Here is a 16,220-nt window from a genome sequence, read left to right as displayed (position 1 = left end):
AGAGGGGGCGTGAGAGCCTCGAGGGCTAAGGTGGGAATAGTAAGAAGTGGTCAGATTCAGGATCTATATGGAAGGCGGGGGGAGAGGACTTGCAGGTGGATCAGCTATCAGGGTAGGTGGAAGAAAGGACGTGATCAAGAGTGATTCCCAGGGTTTGGGTCTGAGGATAGGAAAGGTGACGCTGCCACTAAGGAAGAGGAAGACGAGCGGAGTCTATTTGGAAAGAGGGTGGGAGTCAGTGCCTCTGTTGGCCCTGCCCTCCATGGCATAGGTCTGGAGCTCAGGAAAAAGTCAGAGCAGGAGATATAAATGTGAGAATCACCTGCATACAGATGGATGAGATCACTGAGAGAAAGAGGGCTCAGGGAGAAAAGAAAGAGGCCCGAGAGCCCTGCTGTTCCCAGCACAGGTAGAAGAGGAAGAAGCAGCAACTGAGACAAAGGGCAGCCACTGAAGTAGGAGGGACCCCGGAGGGAGTAGACATCCACAAGCCCAGGGCAGCGCGCCCCAGGCGGAGCAAGTCGGCTGGGGGGGCGGGGATGAGCACGGGGCTCAGACACAGGGCAGTTGTCAGTAAACATGACCAGAGTGGCCTCAGAGGAGTGATGGGACAGAGGCCGGCCTGGGGGCGTGGAGGGTCTGTGGGGGACAGAACCGGAGTAGAACCACGGACCACAGGGCTGAGAGGTGGGGATGTGGGATGGGGCTTCACTTGTTTAAGACTCCACATGATCGTGTGTGGGTGGACAAGAGCGCGTGCATCTGTGTGCCTGTTACCGGAGCGAGTGGTGAATCCTGTGTGTGCGCGCACGCGCAGCTCTCCTCTGGCATGGGCGTGTCTCTTGGTGAAGGGTTTGTCGCCTTGTGTGTCATAGTTATCAATGTCTGCGTGCCTGGAGGCTTTGTACCCCTGGGTGTTTGCCACAAGAGGTGCTGCCGGCCCCAGAGGTCAGTGACATTTCCCAAGGCTTCACCGAGGACGTGAGGTGCAGCCTCCACTTAGCCCTGAGCCAGGGGAGGGGACAGCGTGGACAGGCCGGCCAGCAGGTGTGGGTGGGGACAGGGGTGGGGTCTCTGGACTGAAAGCCTTGGCTGTGACTAGTGCTACACCTCTTCCTTTTCTTCCTTGGCTTTCTCTTTCTCGAAGGGTAGGGCTGGCCCCACCAAGCAGTAGGCCTGCAGAGAGGACAGGCTGGCCTTTCTGTGGGCTCTGACGCTCAGACTTCTTCAGTTCCAGAAAGGGGTGGTGGCTGTTCCTGGCGTGCAGGGGCTGCCTTGGGAGCCAGGTGGGCTGTGCGGCCACTGGGCTTCTCCCAGGCAGAGACAGCAAGGGCCGGCATGGGCCGGGCTGCAGGTATAAACAAAGGCCTTTCTCCCACCACCGCCACGGGCCTGGTCAGCTCTGCCCCCGCTCCCGGCCCTGGCATCCCTCCTGAGTCCAGCCTCTGGGTCTGATATCCAGCCCAGAACAAGCTGCCCTTCACCTTGGGGAAGCTGAGGTGGCCGAGCCCGGCCTTGACTCAGGGTCTACATGTTTATGAGGCACAACATCCCCCACCCCCCAAGGTTCTTTGGGCCATAGTGGAGCAGGGTAGGGTTGCGGGTCAGGCCAGGTTCACCTCCAAGCTGGCCTGGGGAGCCTCACCTCCATCCTTTCCCCCCACCCCCGCGCATTTCCACTCATGCCCTCTGGCCAGGACGTGGGGTTTGGGAAGAGGAACCCAGTGGTAGCTGCATGTGGCCAGATCCATGGGTGGGTAAGGATGGGGGCGGGAAGCGGAAGGCAATGCAGGAGCGGGCCGGAGGCGGGCAGCACCTGAGCTTGAGGGAGCCTGCGGGTCGGCCTCCTGCCCTGCCCTCACATCCACGCTGCCTCCGCAGAAGCCGAGGAGCTGTACCAGAAGAGGGTCCTCACTATCACTGGCATCTGCGTGGCTCTGCTGGTCGTGGGCATCGTCTGCGTGGTGGCCTACTGCAAGACCAAGTGAGTGTCAGGCCCACAGGCCGGGGCAGGCCAAGTGAGGAGCTGGGCCCCCAGGAGTGTTTCTGTGGGACAGGCTCTCCTCCCCCACCCACCGTGCCTGACCTCAGCGCCCCACATGCCAGCTACCCTTCAGGGACTTCTGCAGTTGGGTGTGAGGCCAAAGGGCTGGACCAAGAAGCAGGAGCAGAAGGGGGGTGGGGGGGGTGGACCCCAGAGAACTGAACAAAAATTGGCTAGGAGCACAGGCTTTGGGAGAAGAAGACCTGGGTTCAAATCCAGCTCTGCTATTTCCCAAGTGACCCTGAGCAAGTTGATGAACCTCTCTGAGGCCAGTGTCCTCATCTGTAAAATGGAAATGATCCTAGGATGCTGCACCTCAAAAGACACCGTGAGGACCCGAGCAGAAGCTTCAGCTGACCCCAAGGCTCCTGAAGGACCTGCTCTGTCAGGGCACTTGGGCCAGAGGGTAGGGGTGCACAGAGAGGAAGGCTACATTCCCAGGGAGTAAGAGAGACCTCAAAAGGCACTGCCTACCCACCCCCGGGAGTGGTCCAGGCATGAGCACAGAGAAGGTGAAGCCGAGCCACCTCTAGGAGAGGTGGGGGCACAACTTTGGGGCAAGAAGAGCAAATGGCCAGGAAGGGGAGCTGGCTAGGCAGTTCAGGAAGAGTAGTGCAAGCCAACAGACAACACAGGAAAGGGTCAGCTTTGTTCCCTGAGCATGAGCCTCTACTAGTTGGAGCAAAAAAAAGGGACATACGCTGAAAAAGACAGCTGGGGCCCAGATGGCGGCATAGGACCTTGAATGCCAGGCTAGGTTGTCTGGGTTCATTCCGCAAATGATAGGGAGCGATGAAGGTTATAGAGTGAAGCAGTGTAGGCATGTCTGTTCATATCTGGAGAGCAAGGAGCTGGAATAGCTGCCACTTTGGGGGCTAAGGCCCTGGGTTGGACTTCTGCACCTGCTGCCCCTTTCTGTGGGACCTAGGGTCCCACCAACCTTGTCCTAGATGAGTCCAAGACCAGAGGAGAAGCATGGAGGGGGTCGGAGACCAGGGGGTCCAGAGAAGGAGATTGGACTCATGTGGGCAAACTGAGGCCAAGAACTGGAGAAAAAGCAAGCCCCCTGTCCTGCTGACTCCCTCTGCATTTACGCATTTCTTCAACAAGCATCCATTCAATGCCTGCTGAACACCAGGCCCTGCCAGGCAGATAGCCAAGTGCCTACCAGCATGTCCAGGGCTCTGAGCAAGAGGTCCAGGGTGACAGGGCACATTTCAGGGGTTCCTCACTTTGAATGGGGGAAGGAAAGGTTTTCCCTGAGGAAGTAGCACTTAGGTTGAGGCCTGAGAGATGAGCAGGAGTTAGCAGGTGGAAAGGAGGAGAAAGCATATGCCAGGTAGACGGAACAGTATGTGCAAAGGCCCAGAGGCCAGAGAGGGTGGAGTACAGTGGGATTAGAAACGCGCCCTCCGTGAGTGGAGCAAACCAGGTGTGGGGGGGGCGGATGGGCAATGAACGAGGAGAACTGGAAAGAGAAAAGGGGATGCTGAGAACCAGTGAAGGGTTTTAAACTGGGAGTGATGTGATTAGGTTTATTATAAATCAAGTGCATTGAGCACTTAATATGTGCCCACACGAAGTAGCCCCACAAGCAGTGACTCCCTAACCAGAGCACCCTGTTTTATTTTCTTCATAGCACTTTACTGAAAATATCTTTATTCATTTATTTGTTTATGTGTTTATCAGCTGGCTCCATTACTGGCCTACAAGCTCCAAGAGGGAAGGGACCTTGTCTGTCTTCTTCCCTGCTCTACACCCAATGCCCAAACCAGTGTCTGGCACATAGTAAAAGCTCTGTGACTACCAAGGGAATGAATGAGTGAATGCATGAGCCAGCGCTACGCTTCAATATTTTAGATACTTTTAATCCTGGACCCATTTTACAGATGAGGAAAGTGAAGCATGGGGAGCTTCATCGATGTGCCCAAGGTTACACAGCTGGAAAATAGTGGAGTTCTACTCTCCTGCCAGAGCCAAAGCTCTTTACCACCTCACTCAGGTCCTCAGGTGTGGCGTAGGGGGCAGATGGGAGGGGTCCTGGCTGAGGGAAGCTGGAGCACAGGGAGGGGCAGCAGCAGTAGACAGCCACGGCAGCCCCAGGCAAGGAAAGGGAGGTTTCCCTGGGGGGACAACTGGGGAAGTTCAGACATTGTATGGGGGGGGGGTGTGCATGCCAGGCTAACCCACCCTCCTCCTGCGCAGAAAACAACGGAAGCAGATGCACAACCATCTCCGACAGAACATGTGTCCAGCCCACCAGAACCGGAGCTTGGCCAATGGGCCCAGCCACCCCCGGCTGGACCCTGAGGAGATCCAGATGGCAGATGTAAGTGGTGTGCGCGGGTTCTCCTGAGCACTTGCTGGGCAGCCAGCCTCCTTGTGCCTCTACCAGGATGGCCCCAGGCAGCAGCCTGCCCATCCCATGGTAGCCTTGCCTGCTAGGCCTCGCTTTGCCCACTTCCTTAAAGAAAGATGGGGGGGCAGATTTGCTGGGGCCATCGCTGCTCCAACATCCAGTCACTTTTTGTCCAGTGGACTCCCCCTGCAAAGCCCCCCAACCCCCAGCCTGGAGCTTAGTGCTCATACTTCCCTGTCCACACAGGAGGGAGGGCCGGCTCTGTTGCCGATCACTAACGCCCTCTCTGTCTGTCCCAGTATATCTCCAAGAACGTGCCAGCCACAGACCACGTCATCCGGAGGGAAACTGAGACCACCTTCTCTGGGAGCCACTCCTGTTCTCCTTCTCACCACTGCTCCACAGCCACGCCCACCTCCAGCCACAGGTGGGCACCCCCAAGGCCCACTCAGCACTTACAGACTCCCCTAGGCACAGCCACACATAAGCACACACACACACTCACACACCTGCCTGTGTACACACGCAAAGCCCCAGCCAGGCGGGGGTCTGTATCAAGGCTTCCTTGGAGCGGCTGTGGGAGGATGGAGGGGACTTGGTATAAATCAGCCGCAGAGGAATAACTGCATCATTTACCTGCCACCTCTCCACTTGGTTTTGTTTTGACCCCCCCTTTACCTGGTGTAAAGCGCCTCCTCATTCAAACATCCAGACTGCCAGAGTGATTTGATTCCCTCTCCTGAGCTTGCCCATATGAATCATAGTCCCCCTTCACCTTCTTCTCTCTAGAGGTGGGGAGGCCTGTCCACACAAGCACAAAGGTTTACATAGCTCAAGAAAGAACATGGCTAACCCTTTTTTCCCCAGGCTTAGCCAGGAATAGGCAGGGCCCCCACAAATTGGTCACTGGGGCTGGGCTCTTTCAGATAGATGACTAAGAACCACGGGGGGTAAGGCCCCAGACAGGGGGGCCTGCGGCAAGGCTAAGGGGAGGTGGGTTGGAGGGAGGAAAGGAAGAGGCCTCTGACATTGCTGCTCCCCCGTCCATGGGCCCTGAGCCCTCCTCCCAGTATCGAGGTGGGGCATTCGTGATCCTACAGGCCAGCCCAGAGCGGAGAAGGGCAATGAGTCGAGGGAGCCTGAGATGCAGGGAGGATCTGGGGAGGGGTGGCCATGGACCCAGCCTGCTGGGCTGCCCTGCCCCTGGCCGGCCCCTCACCTTGCCCCCGCCCGGCTTCCCCAGGCACGAGAGCCACACGTGGAGCCTGGAGCGTTCCGAGAGCCTGACCTCCGACTCCCAGTCAGGCATCATGCTGTCATCAGTGGGTACCAGCAAGTGTAACAGCCCAGCGTGCGTGGAGGCCCGGGCGCGGCGGGCGGCCGCCTACAGCCTGGAGGAGCGGCGCAGGGCGGCCGTGCCCCCCTACCATGACTCCATAGACTCCCTGCGTGACTCACCACACAGCGAGAGGTCAGTTCTTACCCTGTGACTTGCCCACTTAGACCAGAAAGCTGGCACCACTAATCCAGGGCTGACCCCAAGGGCACCTTAGAGACACTTTAGAGACTCGTGCCCATTATTCAGGTGGACAAACAAGGTCCCATAGAGGTTCAGTGATCTATGCAAGGTCCCACAGAGGTTCAATGATCTACGCAGGGTCCTCAGCCTGTTAAGGATGGCCAGGATTATGGCCAGCCAGTGGACCTCGGTGGGGAATGACAATATAATTTAATTGTCCTACTGACACGTTTCAGAGTACAGGGGACATTATTAATCATTTCAGTGGAATATCAAAAACAGACAAAAGGTTGCCCTATCCTGGTGCCACCTAGAAGCCCCATGTCCCATCGGGAACAGAAAGATCACACAGATGAGGGGTGGGAGGTGAGGAAGCTAACCAGTGCAAGGTGGGCATGAAGCAAGAATGACCTCAGGCCCTGGGAACATGAGCAAGAAGGCCCCACGTTTCAAGGTGCTGTCTCAATGGATGCAGTAGGAACCTGGAAACTTCCCTTCTTCCCTGGCTCCAAGCCATGGGGACAGAGTGGGCACAGGGGTGGGATGGGGGTGTTCCCCACCCTTGCTCAGCCCTAGAGTGGCCCTTGGCAACTAGAGTTTGTTGCAGGAGAGCAGAGGCAGGGAGAGGAGCAGATGTTCTACTCAGCTCTGCCTGCTCCAGGCCAGGCCCAGGGCTAAGCAGGCCTGCCTGGGGAGCCAGAGATGCTCCACCAGAGGCGCTTCCAACCACCAACGCATGCCACTGGAGCTCCTGGCTTTCCATGGAAAGTGTTCATTAAGCACAGGGCGTCACAGTAAGTGAGAGAGACCTAGTCTGACTGCAAGTTCTGGGCAGCTGCCCCCTTCTAACTTTGTGATCCTGGGCAGGTTAGTCCCCTCTGTGCCTTCATTCCCTAGGCTGTAGAACAGGGCTAACAATCCCGATCAAGCCTGCTTATCATGAAGTTCACCTGAAGTTGCGTGCAGAAAGTTCTTAGTCTTGCCCCTGGCCTGCAGCTTGTGCTAACTAGGTGTAGCTATTGTTGTCAACCACAACAACAGCACTGTTATTGGTGGGTGGGTAAGAAAAGGAGAGGTAGAGAGATGGGGAAGAAAAGCATTCCAAGCTCAGGAACAGCTTGAGCTGTTCCAAAAGAGGCACTCAAGAAACGGCTGGTGAGGTGAGGTGGCTGGAGCATGGTGGGCTGTGGAGAGCAGTGGAGCTGGCCCTGAACAGGTAGGCTGGGGCCAGGTAGATGGGCAAGGGCCCTGGGCTCTGACCGGGCTGGATAGGTAAGAAGGGCCTCTTCAGGAACTGTGACTTAGAAAGACTGCTTTAGGAACTACCTAGGGACTGGCCTAGAGGAGGAGAGACCCCGGGGTGGGTGATGCAGATGGACCTGGGATAGGTTGGGGGCAAGGCGAGTGCAAGGAGAGAGAATGGGTAGGACTTGGTGGATACTGGATCTGTGTGTGCAAAGAGTCAGGTGATTCGGAGAGAAAGTGATGGGGACACGACTGGTTCGAGAGAGCAGTGAGGTGGCGGACTCCGCAGTTTGGAAGCAACACATGGAGGTGGGTGGTCCCCTGAGGTGGACGGTGGTTGGGCAGGAGGCTGATGGGCTCACTAGAGGGGGTGTGGAGAAAGAAAAGGGACAGATGCGGAGGGCCCAGACAGATATTAGCAAGGACAAACTTTTGAAGGAACTGGGGGTCTTTAGCCCCAGGCAGAGATGCTTCAGTGGGGTCCTGGTGACTATCAGTACTGGGTTGAAGACCCTGCTTGGGACCGTGAGCAGTCACTTCCCTCAGGCAGCTTTTGGCTTCAATATAAGAGGGACAATTTCCCCCACTGAAGCTATCAGGTCGTGGGATGAGTTGTCCCTGCAGGGACAGTGAGTATCTGAGTGGGGGCCAATTGATTCTGGAATTAGACAGTATATGTCCTGGTACCTGCCCGGTGCAGTTCAAATCTCTGCTCTACCACCTCCTCACTGTATGCACCTTGAGTAAGCCACTTAAATGTTCTGAGTCTTGGCTTCCTCATGTGTAGTATGGGAATAAGTTAAGGGTCTTACATTACAAAATTACTGTATGAAATTGTGCATGTAAAATACCCCACAAAGTAAACATTCAGGAATGGTACCGCACAGCAAATGACCATTCAGCGAGGCTCACCACAGGTGGGGCCTGGGCTAAGAGACTGACACTTGTATTGACTCATCCCAGCAATGCTGTGCAATGAGGACTGTGTTGTCCCCCATTTAACAGAGGTTCACGGAGGTTAAATTGCCTAAGGTCACGGAGGCTTACTGCCTTCATTCTCGAGGCGGGATCGGGGCAAGAACGCGCCTTCGCGTGGGGGGCCGCCCCTCCCGCCCCAGGCCCACACCTCTGCCTCTCCCCGCAGGTACGTGTCGGCCCTGACCACGCCCGCGCGCCTCTCGCCCGTGGACTTCCACTACTCTCTGGCCACGCAGGTGCCGACTTTCGAGATCACGTCCCCCAACTCGGCGCACGCCGTGTCGCTGCCGCCAGCCGCGCCCATCAGCTACCGCCTGGCGGAGCAACAGCCGCTCCTGCGGCACCCGGCGCCCGCCGGGCCGGGACCCGGGCCGGGGCCCGGCGCCGACATGCAGCGCAGCTACGACAGCTACTACTACCCGGCGGCGGGCCCGGGGCCGCGGCGCGGGGCCTGCGCGCTGGGCGGCAGCCTGGGCAGCCTACCCGCCAGCCCCTACCGCATCCCCGAGGACGACGAGTACGAGACCACGCAGGAGTGCGCGCCCCCGCCGCCGCCGCGGTCGCGCACGCGCGGCACGTCCCGCAGGACGTCGGCGGGGCCCCGGCGCTGGCGCCGCTCGCGCCTCAACGGGCTGGCGGCGCAGCGCGCACGCGCGGCGCGGGACTCGCTGTCGCTGAGCAGCGGCTCCGGCGGCGGCTCGGCTTCGGCCTCGGACGACGATGCGGACGACGCGGACGGGGCGCTGGCGGCCGAGAGCACGCCTTTCCTCGGCCTGCGCGCGGCGCACGACGCGCTGCGCTCGGACTCGCCGCCGCTGTGCCCGGCGGCCGACAGCAGGACTTACTACTCCCTGGACAGCCACAGCACGCGGGCCAGCAGCAGACACAGCCGCGGGCCGCCCCCGCGGGCCAAGCAGGACTCCGCGCCCCTCTAGGGGCCCTCGCCCGCCAGCCCCGCTGACTTTGAGGAGAATAGAGACCGCCGACTGGAGAGAGGAAGGAGGGGGGGAAGAAATAAAAATATTTTTATTTTCTATAAAAGGAAAAAAGTATAACAAAATGTTTTATTTTCATTTTAGCAAAAATTGTCTTATAATACTAGCTAACGGCAAGGACGTTTTTATAGGGAAACTATTTATATGTAACATCCTGATTTACAGCTTCGGAAAAAAAAAAAGAAACAACAACAAAAAGAGAGATGGGCCAATTTTTTTGACTCTTTCATAGAAACCTATATTGTGGTGCCTTTTGCTGTATGCTAATCTGGAGCTCCTGGAGAGAAGTCTGGGTTGCCGGGGTGAGGTGCCGGGACTGTGGACTCTTGCGTGGGTGGCGGTGAGAGAAAGCGGGGCAAGGAGAAGCATGGGGTACTTGGGGAGAGGGTGAGGGACTGGCCGTGGGAAAGGAAATGAGGACAGAAGTAGCTTTGCCCCCAGCACGATCTTGAGTCCTGGGCCCCCTGAGAGAGGGCAAGGATCCTAGCTTGGGGCTAGAGATGGGGTCCATAAAGTCTAGGGAGAGAGAAGGGCCCAGAGACAGCAACCAGAATGGGGAGGGGACATCCCTGCTCGTCACAGCTGCCAAGGGAGGGGGACCTGAGAAAAAGGTCTCCCCCACAACCCGGCCCCAGGGAAGGCACAGCTCTGCCGGGGTCCAGTGTATGTGGCTCCTCCCCCATGGCCTCCAGGAGGCCCCTCTGTCCTCTGCAGCACCTTTGTTTACAGGTCGTCTTTTCTATTTTACGCCTGCATGTCCTTTGCATTTCAGATTCTTTAGATTGGATGCATGGTCACGCGGGGACCGAGGAGAGCCACTCAACAGTGTATGTGATTCCCTTTTTAGCAATAAAGTAACACCATTCCTTCTCATAGCCCACCTCTCAGCCCCCAACCTACCTAGGACTTCTACTCCCTCTCCTCATGCAACCCCCTACCTACCAGAACTGGGGCCACAGAATCTCTGCTAATTTGTCAAAAAATAATTGTTAAAAAAAAAAAACACCAAACAGATGGGAACCCTGCCCTGAAATGTCCAAACACCTGACTGTTGACACTTGAACATTTTTATATTATAAATAAAATCAGAAATAACTCATGTTTGACCGTGTGTGCCTAGCCCCCAGGTGAGAAGGGGAGACAGAGGGATGGGTGATGGGTGGAGATGGTTGGGTGTTGGCGGGGAAGGTGGAGAGGGCCAGGGCAGTCCCTAGGAGAAAGTGACCCTCCAGTCTCCCTGGCCCCAGATCACAGGACAGGCTCCAACTCCCACCCTTTCCAAGAAGAACATTTATAAGATGTCCCCCTGGGTGCTGAAGAACTGGCCAGGAACGGGTACAAATTACTCAGCTTCGAACTCAGCTTCAGAACCCTAGCCCAGTTCCTGCCCTTTAGCTGCAGGGACCAGACTGAAGCAACAGTTTCCAGCCCCAGGTGGGTGAGAAGGGAACGGCTGTGGGGTTGGCACTGGGGCAGCTGAGGCAAGATGACCCTTGGGGCCCCAGGCATGTCCCAGGCAAAGTCTGGACATGCAAGGTGGCATATTGGGTAGCCTCTACTGCCAGGAGAACCACAGCTGCTGTGGCTGGTAAGCCCACAGGGTGTTGCTCTTGCCCCAACTTTTTAATAACCTCCCTCCAGAGCCAGAGCCTGTCTAAACCTGCAGCTCCTCATGAAGAGTATGTGATTTCAGGCATGGAGAAGATAGATTGAGGTCTAGGATTAAAAGACTTTCCCATGATTAACTAATTTATTAAACCAGCACCAGGAACCATTAGCTTCCAACCAGACACGAGGGATTCTGTGTTCTTCTATCCGGAGATCTCAGGAGGTTGGTGTCTGTGTGTGTGTATGTGTGTGATTGTGAATGTCCCCAGGATGTGTATGGTCAGTTGGAGACCTACCCACAGAAGGGACAGAGAAGCTTAGTGTTGAAGTGGCTTAGGCATCAAGGCCTGAGTTCAAATCCCAGCTCTGCCCCTCACTAGCTGTGTGACTTCTCTAGGACACAGTTTCCAAGGCTGTAAATGATGATGCTAATACTACCTCACAGTGTTGCTGTGGAGATTACATATATAAAGCACTGCTCTGGCACGTGATAGATGCCTATTAAACAGCTAATTTGAGGATGGTGATGATGATACCATGGGCCTTACATTCTTGAGTCATTCAGAAAGTCATAAAAATTGGATAAGGGAGACAATTGAGAAAAGTAAAGAAGGAACTAAAGTCATCCTTTTTATTGTTGGGGTCCAGGGGAAAAGTACCCTTTAAAAAGAAAAATTAATGAACTAAATGCTACATAAATTGGCAGATCATTGATCTCTCCTAACCCTAATATGATGAGCTCATCCAGACCCCTCTACTTTGCTGTTGGCTTTAAATTTCTCCCAGAGCCAGTAATTCCTCTGTGACCTCTGACCTTCATGTGATCCTCAATGAACTCTGAATGACCTCTTGGTGAACCCATTGAACTTTTCATGACCCATTTAGTGTCCTCATTTGACCCTTCTGAGGGCTCCAAGTTGCTGTTGCTTTTGAAATTTTCAGTTTGAAACCACTCCATGACTCAACGAACCCGTTGACTTCTATGTGACCCCAGTGAACTCTGAATGACCTCTTGGTGAACTCATTGACCTTTACATGACCCCATTTAGTACTGTCATCATCTGCTCTGGATCCTAAGATAGCTGCTGAGAGTCTCAGGCCAGGCCCTGATGTGGTTCCTTGGCTCTTTCCTCATCAAATCATCTACCCCTTCATTTCACTGGTATGGATGAGTCCCGGGAGCAGGTTTGACCCCTTATCATCCTCCCTGCCTTTGAGATTTTTGCCTGAGAAATGTTCAGTCGGTCTTTTTGGGAAGAGCTGTAAGCAACTTCCCTACCGCTCCCCTATCCCCCCAGGAGCACTTTGGATGTTAGGACAGCTTCCAAGTCAGAGTCTTCTTCCCCACTGCCCCAATTCTTTCCTCTCTCTGCCGGGTCACTTTTGGTTTCTCTTTCCTTCACCACTCCCAGCGTCCCAGATGGTAGTGGTGACTGCCTGTCCCCGTCCCACTAGACTGAGCCCCAGGCGGACAGGCACCTTGTCAATAGTTTTCTTAGCACAGTGTCCCCAGCACCCAGCACAGTGTGTGGCACAAGGTTGGCCCTCACCAAGTGTGAGGCTGGAGACCAAAGAGACTTGAGGCCAAAAGGAAAAATAATAAATAAATAAATAAATAAATAAATAATAAATATAAATAAATAAATGAGAGGCTCGGGGTCGGCTCCCCGGAGTCCCTCAGCCTCTTCTCAGGACCACTGGGGAGCACAACCCAGGTGTTGCATGTCACCTGCAGTCCTCAGGTAGGTCCATGAGTTTCCAGTCCTAGAGGATGGGCAAGTTAGGGGCAGAGATTGTGGGGAAACATGATGATCCATTAGAATGCAGGAAGAAAATATTAGAATATTGATTTAGATTTATTTTCATCTCACCTTTTTTAAATTTCTATTTTTGTGTATGTTTTATAATGTACATAATATTTTAGTACAGTAGTAGATGTATATAATTTACAAATAAATAATTATACACATTAAGGATGTGAGCTAATTTTTTTTTACTCATGAGAGGCACTGCTAGTGCTCAAGGACGCACATCCGTCTGCAGCTGATGGCACTGGCTCCTCTGCTTTCCCTCACCCACCCTCCTGACATGGGTGGTCAGACACCAACCTCAGAATGTAATGGGCCTTTGAGACAGCGTGGACAGAGTACACATTTGCCTTTTCAATTTCATTTAAATGAGCATTTACTTCCTTTGAGCAAAACGAAGAGGCCAGATGATTTAAAATACATTTCAGCTGATCCAAATTAAATAATCTGGATTTAAATTGCTAAGGCCTCCAGATGCACATATTCCTTGCATCAAATTTGAGTGGACTCCTAAATGTTGGCTACTTAGTTGCAAGGTTGGCTAATCTAATTAACTAAATAAATTTCCACTGAGGTCAAATTCCTGGCCAAACAACAGTAAATCTATTTTAGAAATAGAAAGGATTTGCTCATCATAGCTGTACAGCATGAGCCATCACCTCTCACCCACTTGTCAGTCTAAGAGATGCAGATCATCATGTGGCAAATTTCTCTAATCTTTCCAGACATGTCCTTAGCTAAGCCTTTTTGATTCACCTTTCATTAGCTCAAAAGAAATATCGATCTGAAACAATGAGTAAATTGTCATACCAACTTTTCCCAAGACCAAGAATGAATGGTTTCCATAGCCTTCCCCAACCAGGCATCTTTGGGCTTGTTGACAAGTAACTGTTTGCAAGGCAGTGTCTTTTATTCCTGTAGCAGGTCTGTACAAGATGCCACCTCTGATGCTCAGAGACCTGGCAGCACCAACATAAAGACCAAAATATAAACAGGGCCATGGTCCCCTCCCATTCACTCCCCAGGACTCCCATGGGACAGATGGGGTAGTGCATTTGCACACGCGCACACACACACACCGTCTATGTGTTCCCAATGCATCCACTTTAAGAGCCCTGTAAATCACAGGTCAGCCAAAAAGGGGGGAAATGGAGGAGGGGCAGGTCAGGACTGTCCCCACCTTTCCTCCCAGAGTGTCAGGGCCACAGGGGACCAGCTGCCAGCCCTACTTGCTAAGAGGTGGAGCTCGGAAATGGACGTTGCCTTCATCTTATTTCATCCTCCTTGATGTCAGCCCTAAAACCATCTTTAATGGGGTCCTTATACATATATAATTCTTATATATATATACATTCATGTCTGTATAAAAAGAAAGCAGTAGAGGCCTCAGTGGCTGGAAGGGGAATGGACACACACGAGACAGCCTGATGTGGCAAGGGGGTGGGCCAGGTCCTGGATTATTGTGAAGTGAGACAGGAGGACTGGACACAGTGCCAGCAGTTGTTGGAGGGGGAGGAGAGGATGGCGCTGGTGGTCTGCAGACCCACTGCTGGTCATCTCAGAGGGAGGAGAAAGATGAGAAAGGATGGGAGTCCAGGCTTGGACCTGGAGTCAAGACCCGCTCCCCTACACAAGGGAGATGGGGAGAAGAACGTGGAGAGAAGAAGAGGGTCTTGGAAGACAATGGCCCTTCAGCTTCTCTAGGAGATGGTGTCTAGAGCATGCACACGACCGGCCCAAAAACTGAGGCTCCGTAGTGAAGAGGAAAGTGAGGGCTGGGGAGAGAGTCGGGGCCCAGCGGTACCCCATGATGGAAGACGGGCAACACCACGGAGGACGTCTCCACTTCCTTGGCCCTCGGGGCTCTCCGCACCCATCTGGTGCCCGTCAACTGCCTGGAGCTTGATTCAAGTGGCTCCTGACTGGAATTGTGCTCACAGACCCCTGTGGGGACATTTGCCTGCCTCTGGGCCCTGCCCGTCCACACAGCTAAGTGCCAGGCCCAGTGGCATCCTTTGTAGCTTTGTTGCCAGTCACAGTTCCGTGGCCCTGACTGAGGGCAGGGCTAGAGTGTGTCTTCCGGAGAGAAGGGTCATCCCCTTCCAGGGTGGCTAGCCGGGCCTCAATCCGCTCCAGGTCATCCGAACCCACTTTGATTTTCACGGCCAGTAGGTGGATATAGGTCTCATAACGGCTTTTCTGGGGAAAGGGTAGAGAAAGTCCACAAACAAAGTCAAAAGACAGGCAACAAAATGGGACACAAATATTTGCTCCTTATATGACAAAAGACTAATTTTTCTTAATATGCAAAGAGTTCTCACAAATCAAGTAGAAGGAGATAGCCCAATAGATAAAAAAGGACATACACAGGAATTTCACTTATAATTTTTAAAATGCAAATTAAAATAGTAATGAAACACTAATTTTTAATCCTATCAGATTAGTGAAGGTTAAAACATTTGACAATGCCCATTGTTGGTGAGAGCATGGAGAAACAGGTACATTCATAAACTTTTTAAGGGGTTGTAAATTGGTGCGAACATTTTGGATGGACTTTGGCAGCATCTGAGGTGCTTGGCCCCAAGCTTCAGGCCCTCGCCACAGTTGGGAAAGGCAGGGGTCCTGGAAGAACGAAGAACTAAGGGTCAGGGGAGCCTGTTCTCTCCCAGTTCTGTCACATGAGCAAGGCCCTGCACCACTGGGCCTCACCCCACCCTCGCCAAGCCAGGCCGGGAGTCGGGAGTGAGAAAGGCTGGGGTGCTGCAGCTGCCTTCTGTTGCCTGTGCCACACTTCTTAATTGTGTCACCTCAGGACAGTGATCTTCTCTGAGCCTCAGTTTCCCTAAAGTAAAATGAGGATAATAAGAGAGCCCATTTCACAGAGTTGATATGAGGATTTAAATCATTCAATGCACAGGACGGGATGGATCTTTTGCTCCTGGCATGGAGCAAAAGATCAGTCCACTGTAGGTTTTGCCATTGCTATTTCCACACTGCAGGGAAAGAGGATCTAAGAAGACTTCCAAAAGCTATAAAGCTTTTGTTTTCCAAAACGTCAGGATCTCTCCTGGAACTCTCCTACCTCCCACATGCCTTCTACAGAAAATCAGTATGGAAATCCAGAGACCAGGAGGGGAGACTTCCTGCCCTTCCTACACGGGGACTTCCTGGCTCCATGTCAGCCTGTCTGTCTGTCCACTCCCATCTGCAGGTCAGTCCAAAGGGACTGGGGAAGGAGGAAAGCCAGAGCCGGGAATGGCTCAGAGCACAGGTTCCACGTCAACCTCAGCTGGCCCAGCTGGGTCAAAGGGCGCCTCTGCCTGCCAGCGAGGCGCCTGCCCTCCAGCTCCCTGCAAGGCAGCCTCAAATACTCTGCTTGCCAGTCTCCACCAGGCTCGCAGCGGCCTCCCCCAAGGGGGGCCTGGAGCTCTGACGCTGAGGGTCCCACACTTCCCCCCACCCAGCTGGAGCTGCTCCCCTCGGAGGGGCCTGTCATCTCAGGGAGAGTGCCTGGACTCAGCGCACAGCAGGGGCGACGCGGCCAGGGCCTCCTGCTGGCTTGGGCCTCCCGATCCTCCCACGCCCTGGGCACGCCCTCAAGACCCACTGGGGTCTTCCCGGACAGGTCAGTGCCCCAAAGGGGCGGGAACTTCTCCCAGCTCCA

General features: G+C 54.2%; 2 protein-coding genes across 6 annotated transcripts in view; one reads left to right on the top strand and one right to left on the bottom strand.

Moving 5' to 3' along the window:
• Positions 1 to 12,721, top strand: part of NRG2 (neuregulin 2) — a 210,345-nt gene extending 197,624 nt beyond the window's left edge. For all 3 annotated transcript variants that reach the window (XM_058279691.1, XM_058279687.1, XM_058279689.1), the window contains 5 exons: positions 1,882 to 1,984; positions 4,250 to 4,373; positions 4,703 to 4,830; positions 5,647 to 5,874; positions 8,312 to 12,721. In XM_058279691.1, coding sequence (XP_058135674.1) covers positions 1,882 to 1,984; positions 4,250 to 4,373; positions 4,703 to 4,830; positions 5,647 to 5,874; positions 8,312 to 9,080 — 1,352 coding nt within the window. In that variant the 3' untranslated portion in view covers positions 9,081 to 12,721. The remainder of the gene's footprint in view (positions 1 to 1,881; positions 1,985 to 4,249; positions 4,374 to 4,702; positions 4,831 to 5,646; positions 5,875 to 8,311) is intronic.
• The window catches only part of PSD2 (pleckstrin and Sec7 domain containing 2), a 47,178-nt gene continuing 43,543 nt past the window's right edge, over positions 12,586 to 16,220 (bottom strand). For all 3 annotated transcript variants that reach the window (XM_058279699.2, XM_058279716.1, XM_058279706.2), the window contains exon 15: positions 12,586 to 14,755. In XM_058279699.2, the coding sequence (XP_058135682.1) occupies positions 14,546 to 14,755 (210 nt within the window). In that variant the 3' untranslated portion in view covers positions 12,586 to 14,545. The remainder of the gene's footprint in view (positions 14,756 to 16,220) is intronic.

The sequence above is a fragment of the Dasypus novemcinctus genome, chromosome 2 (assembly GCF_030445035.2).
Source record: "Dasypus novemcinctus isolate mDasNov1 chromosome 2, mDasNov1.1.hap2, whole genome shotgun sequence".
In the NCBI taxonomy this organism is placed as follows: domain Eukaryota; kingdom Metazoa; phylum Chordata; class Mammalia; order Cingulata; family Dasypodidae; genus Dasypus; species Dasypus novemcinctus.
Note: the sequence above shows the minus strand (reverse complement) of the source record. Positions and strands in the feature narration are given on the sequence as shown.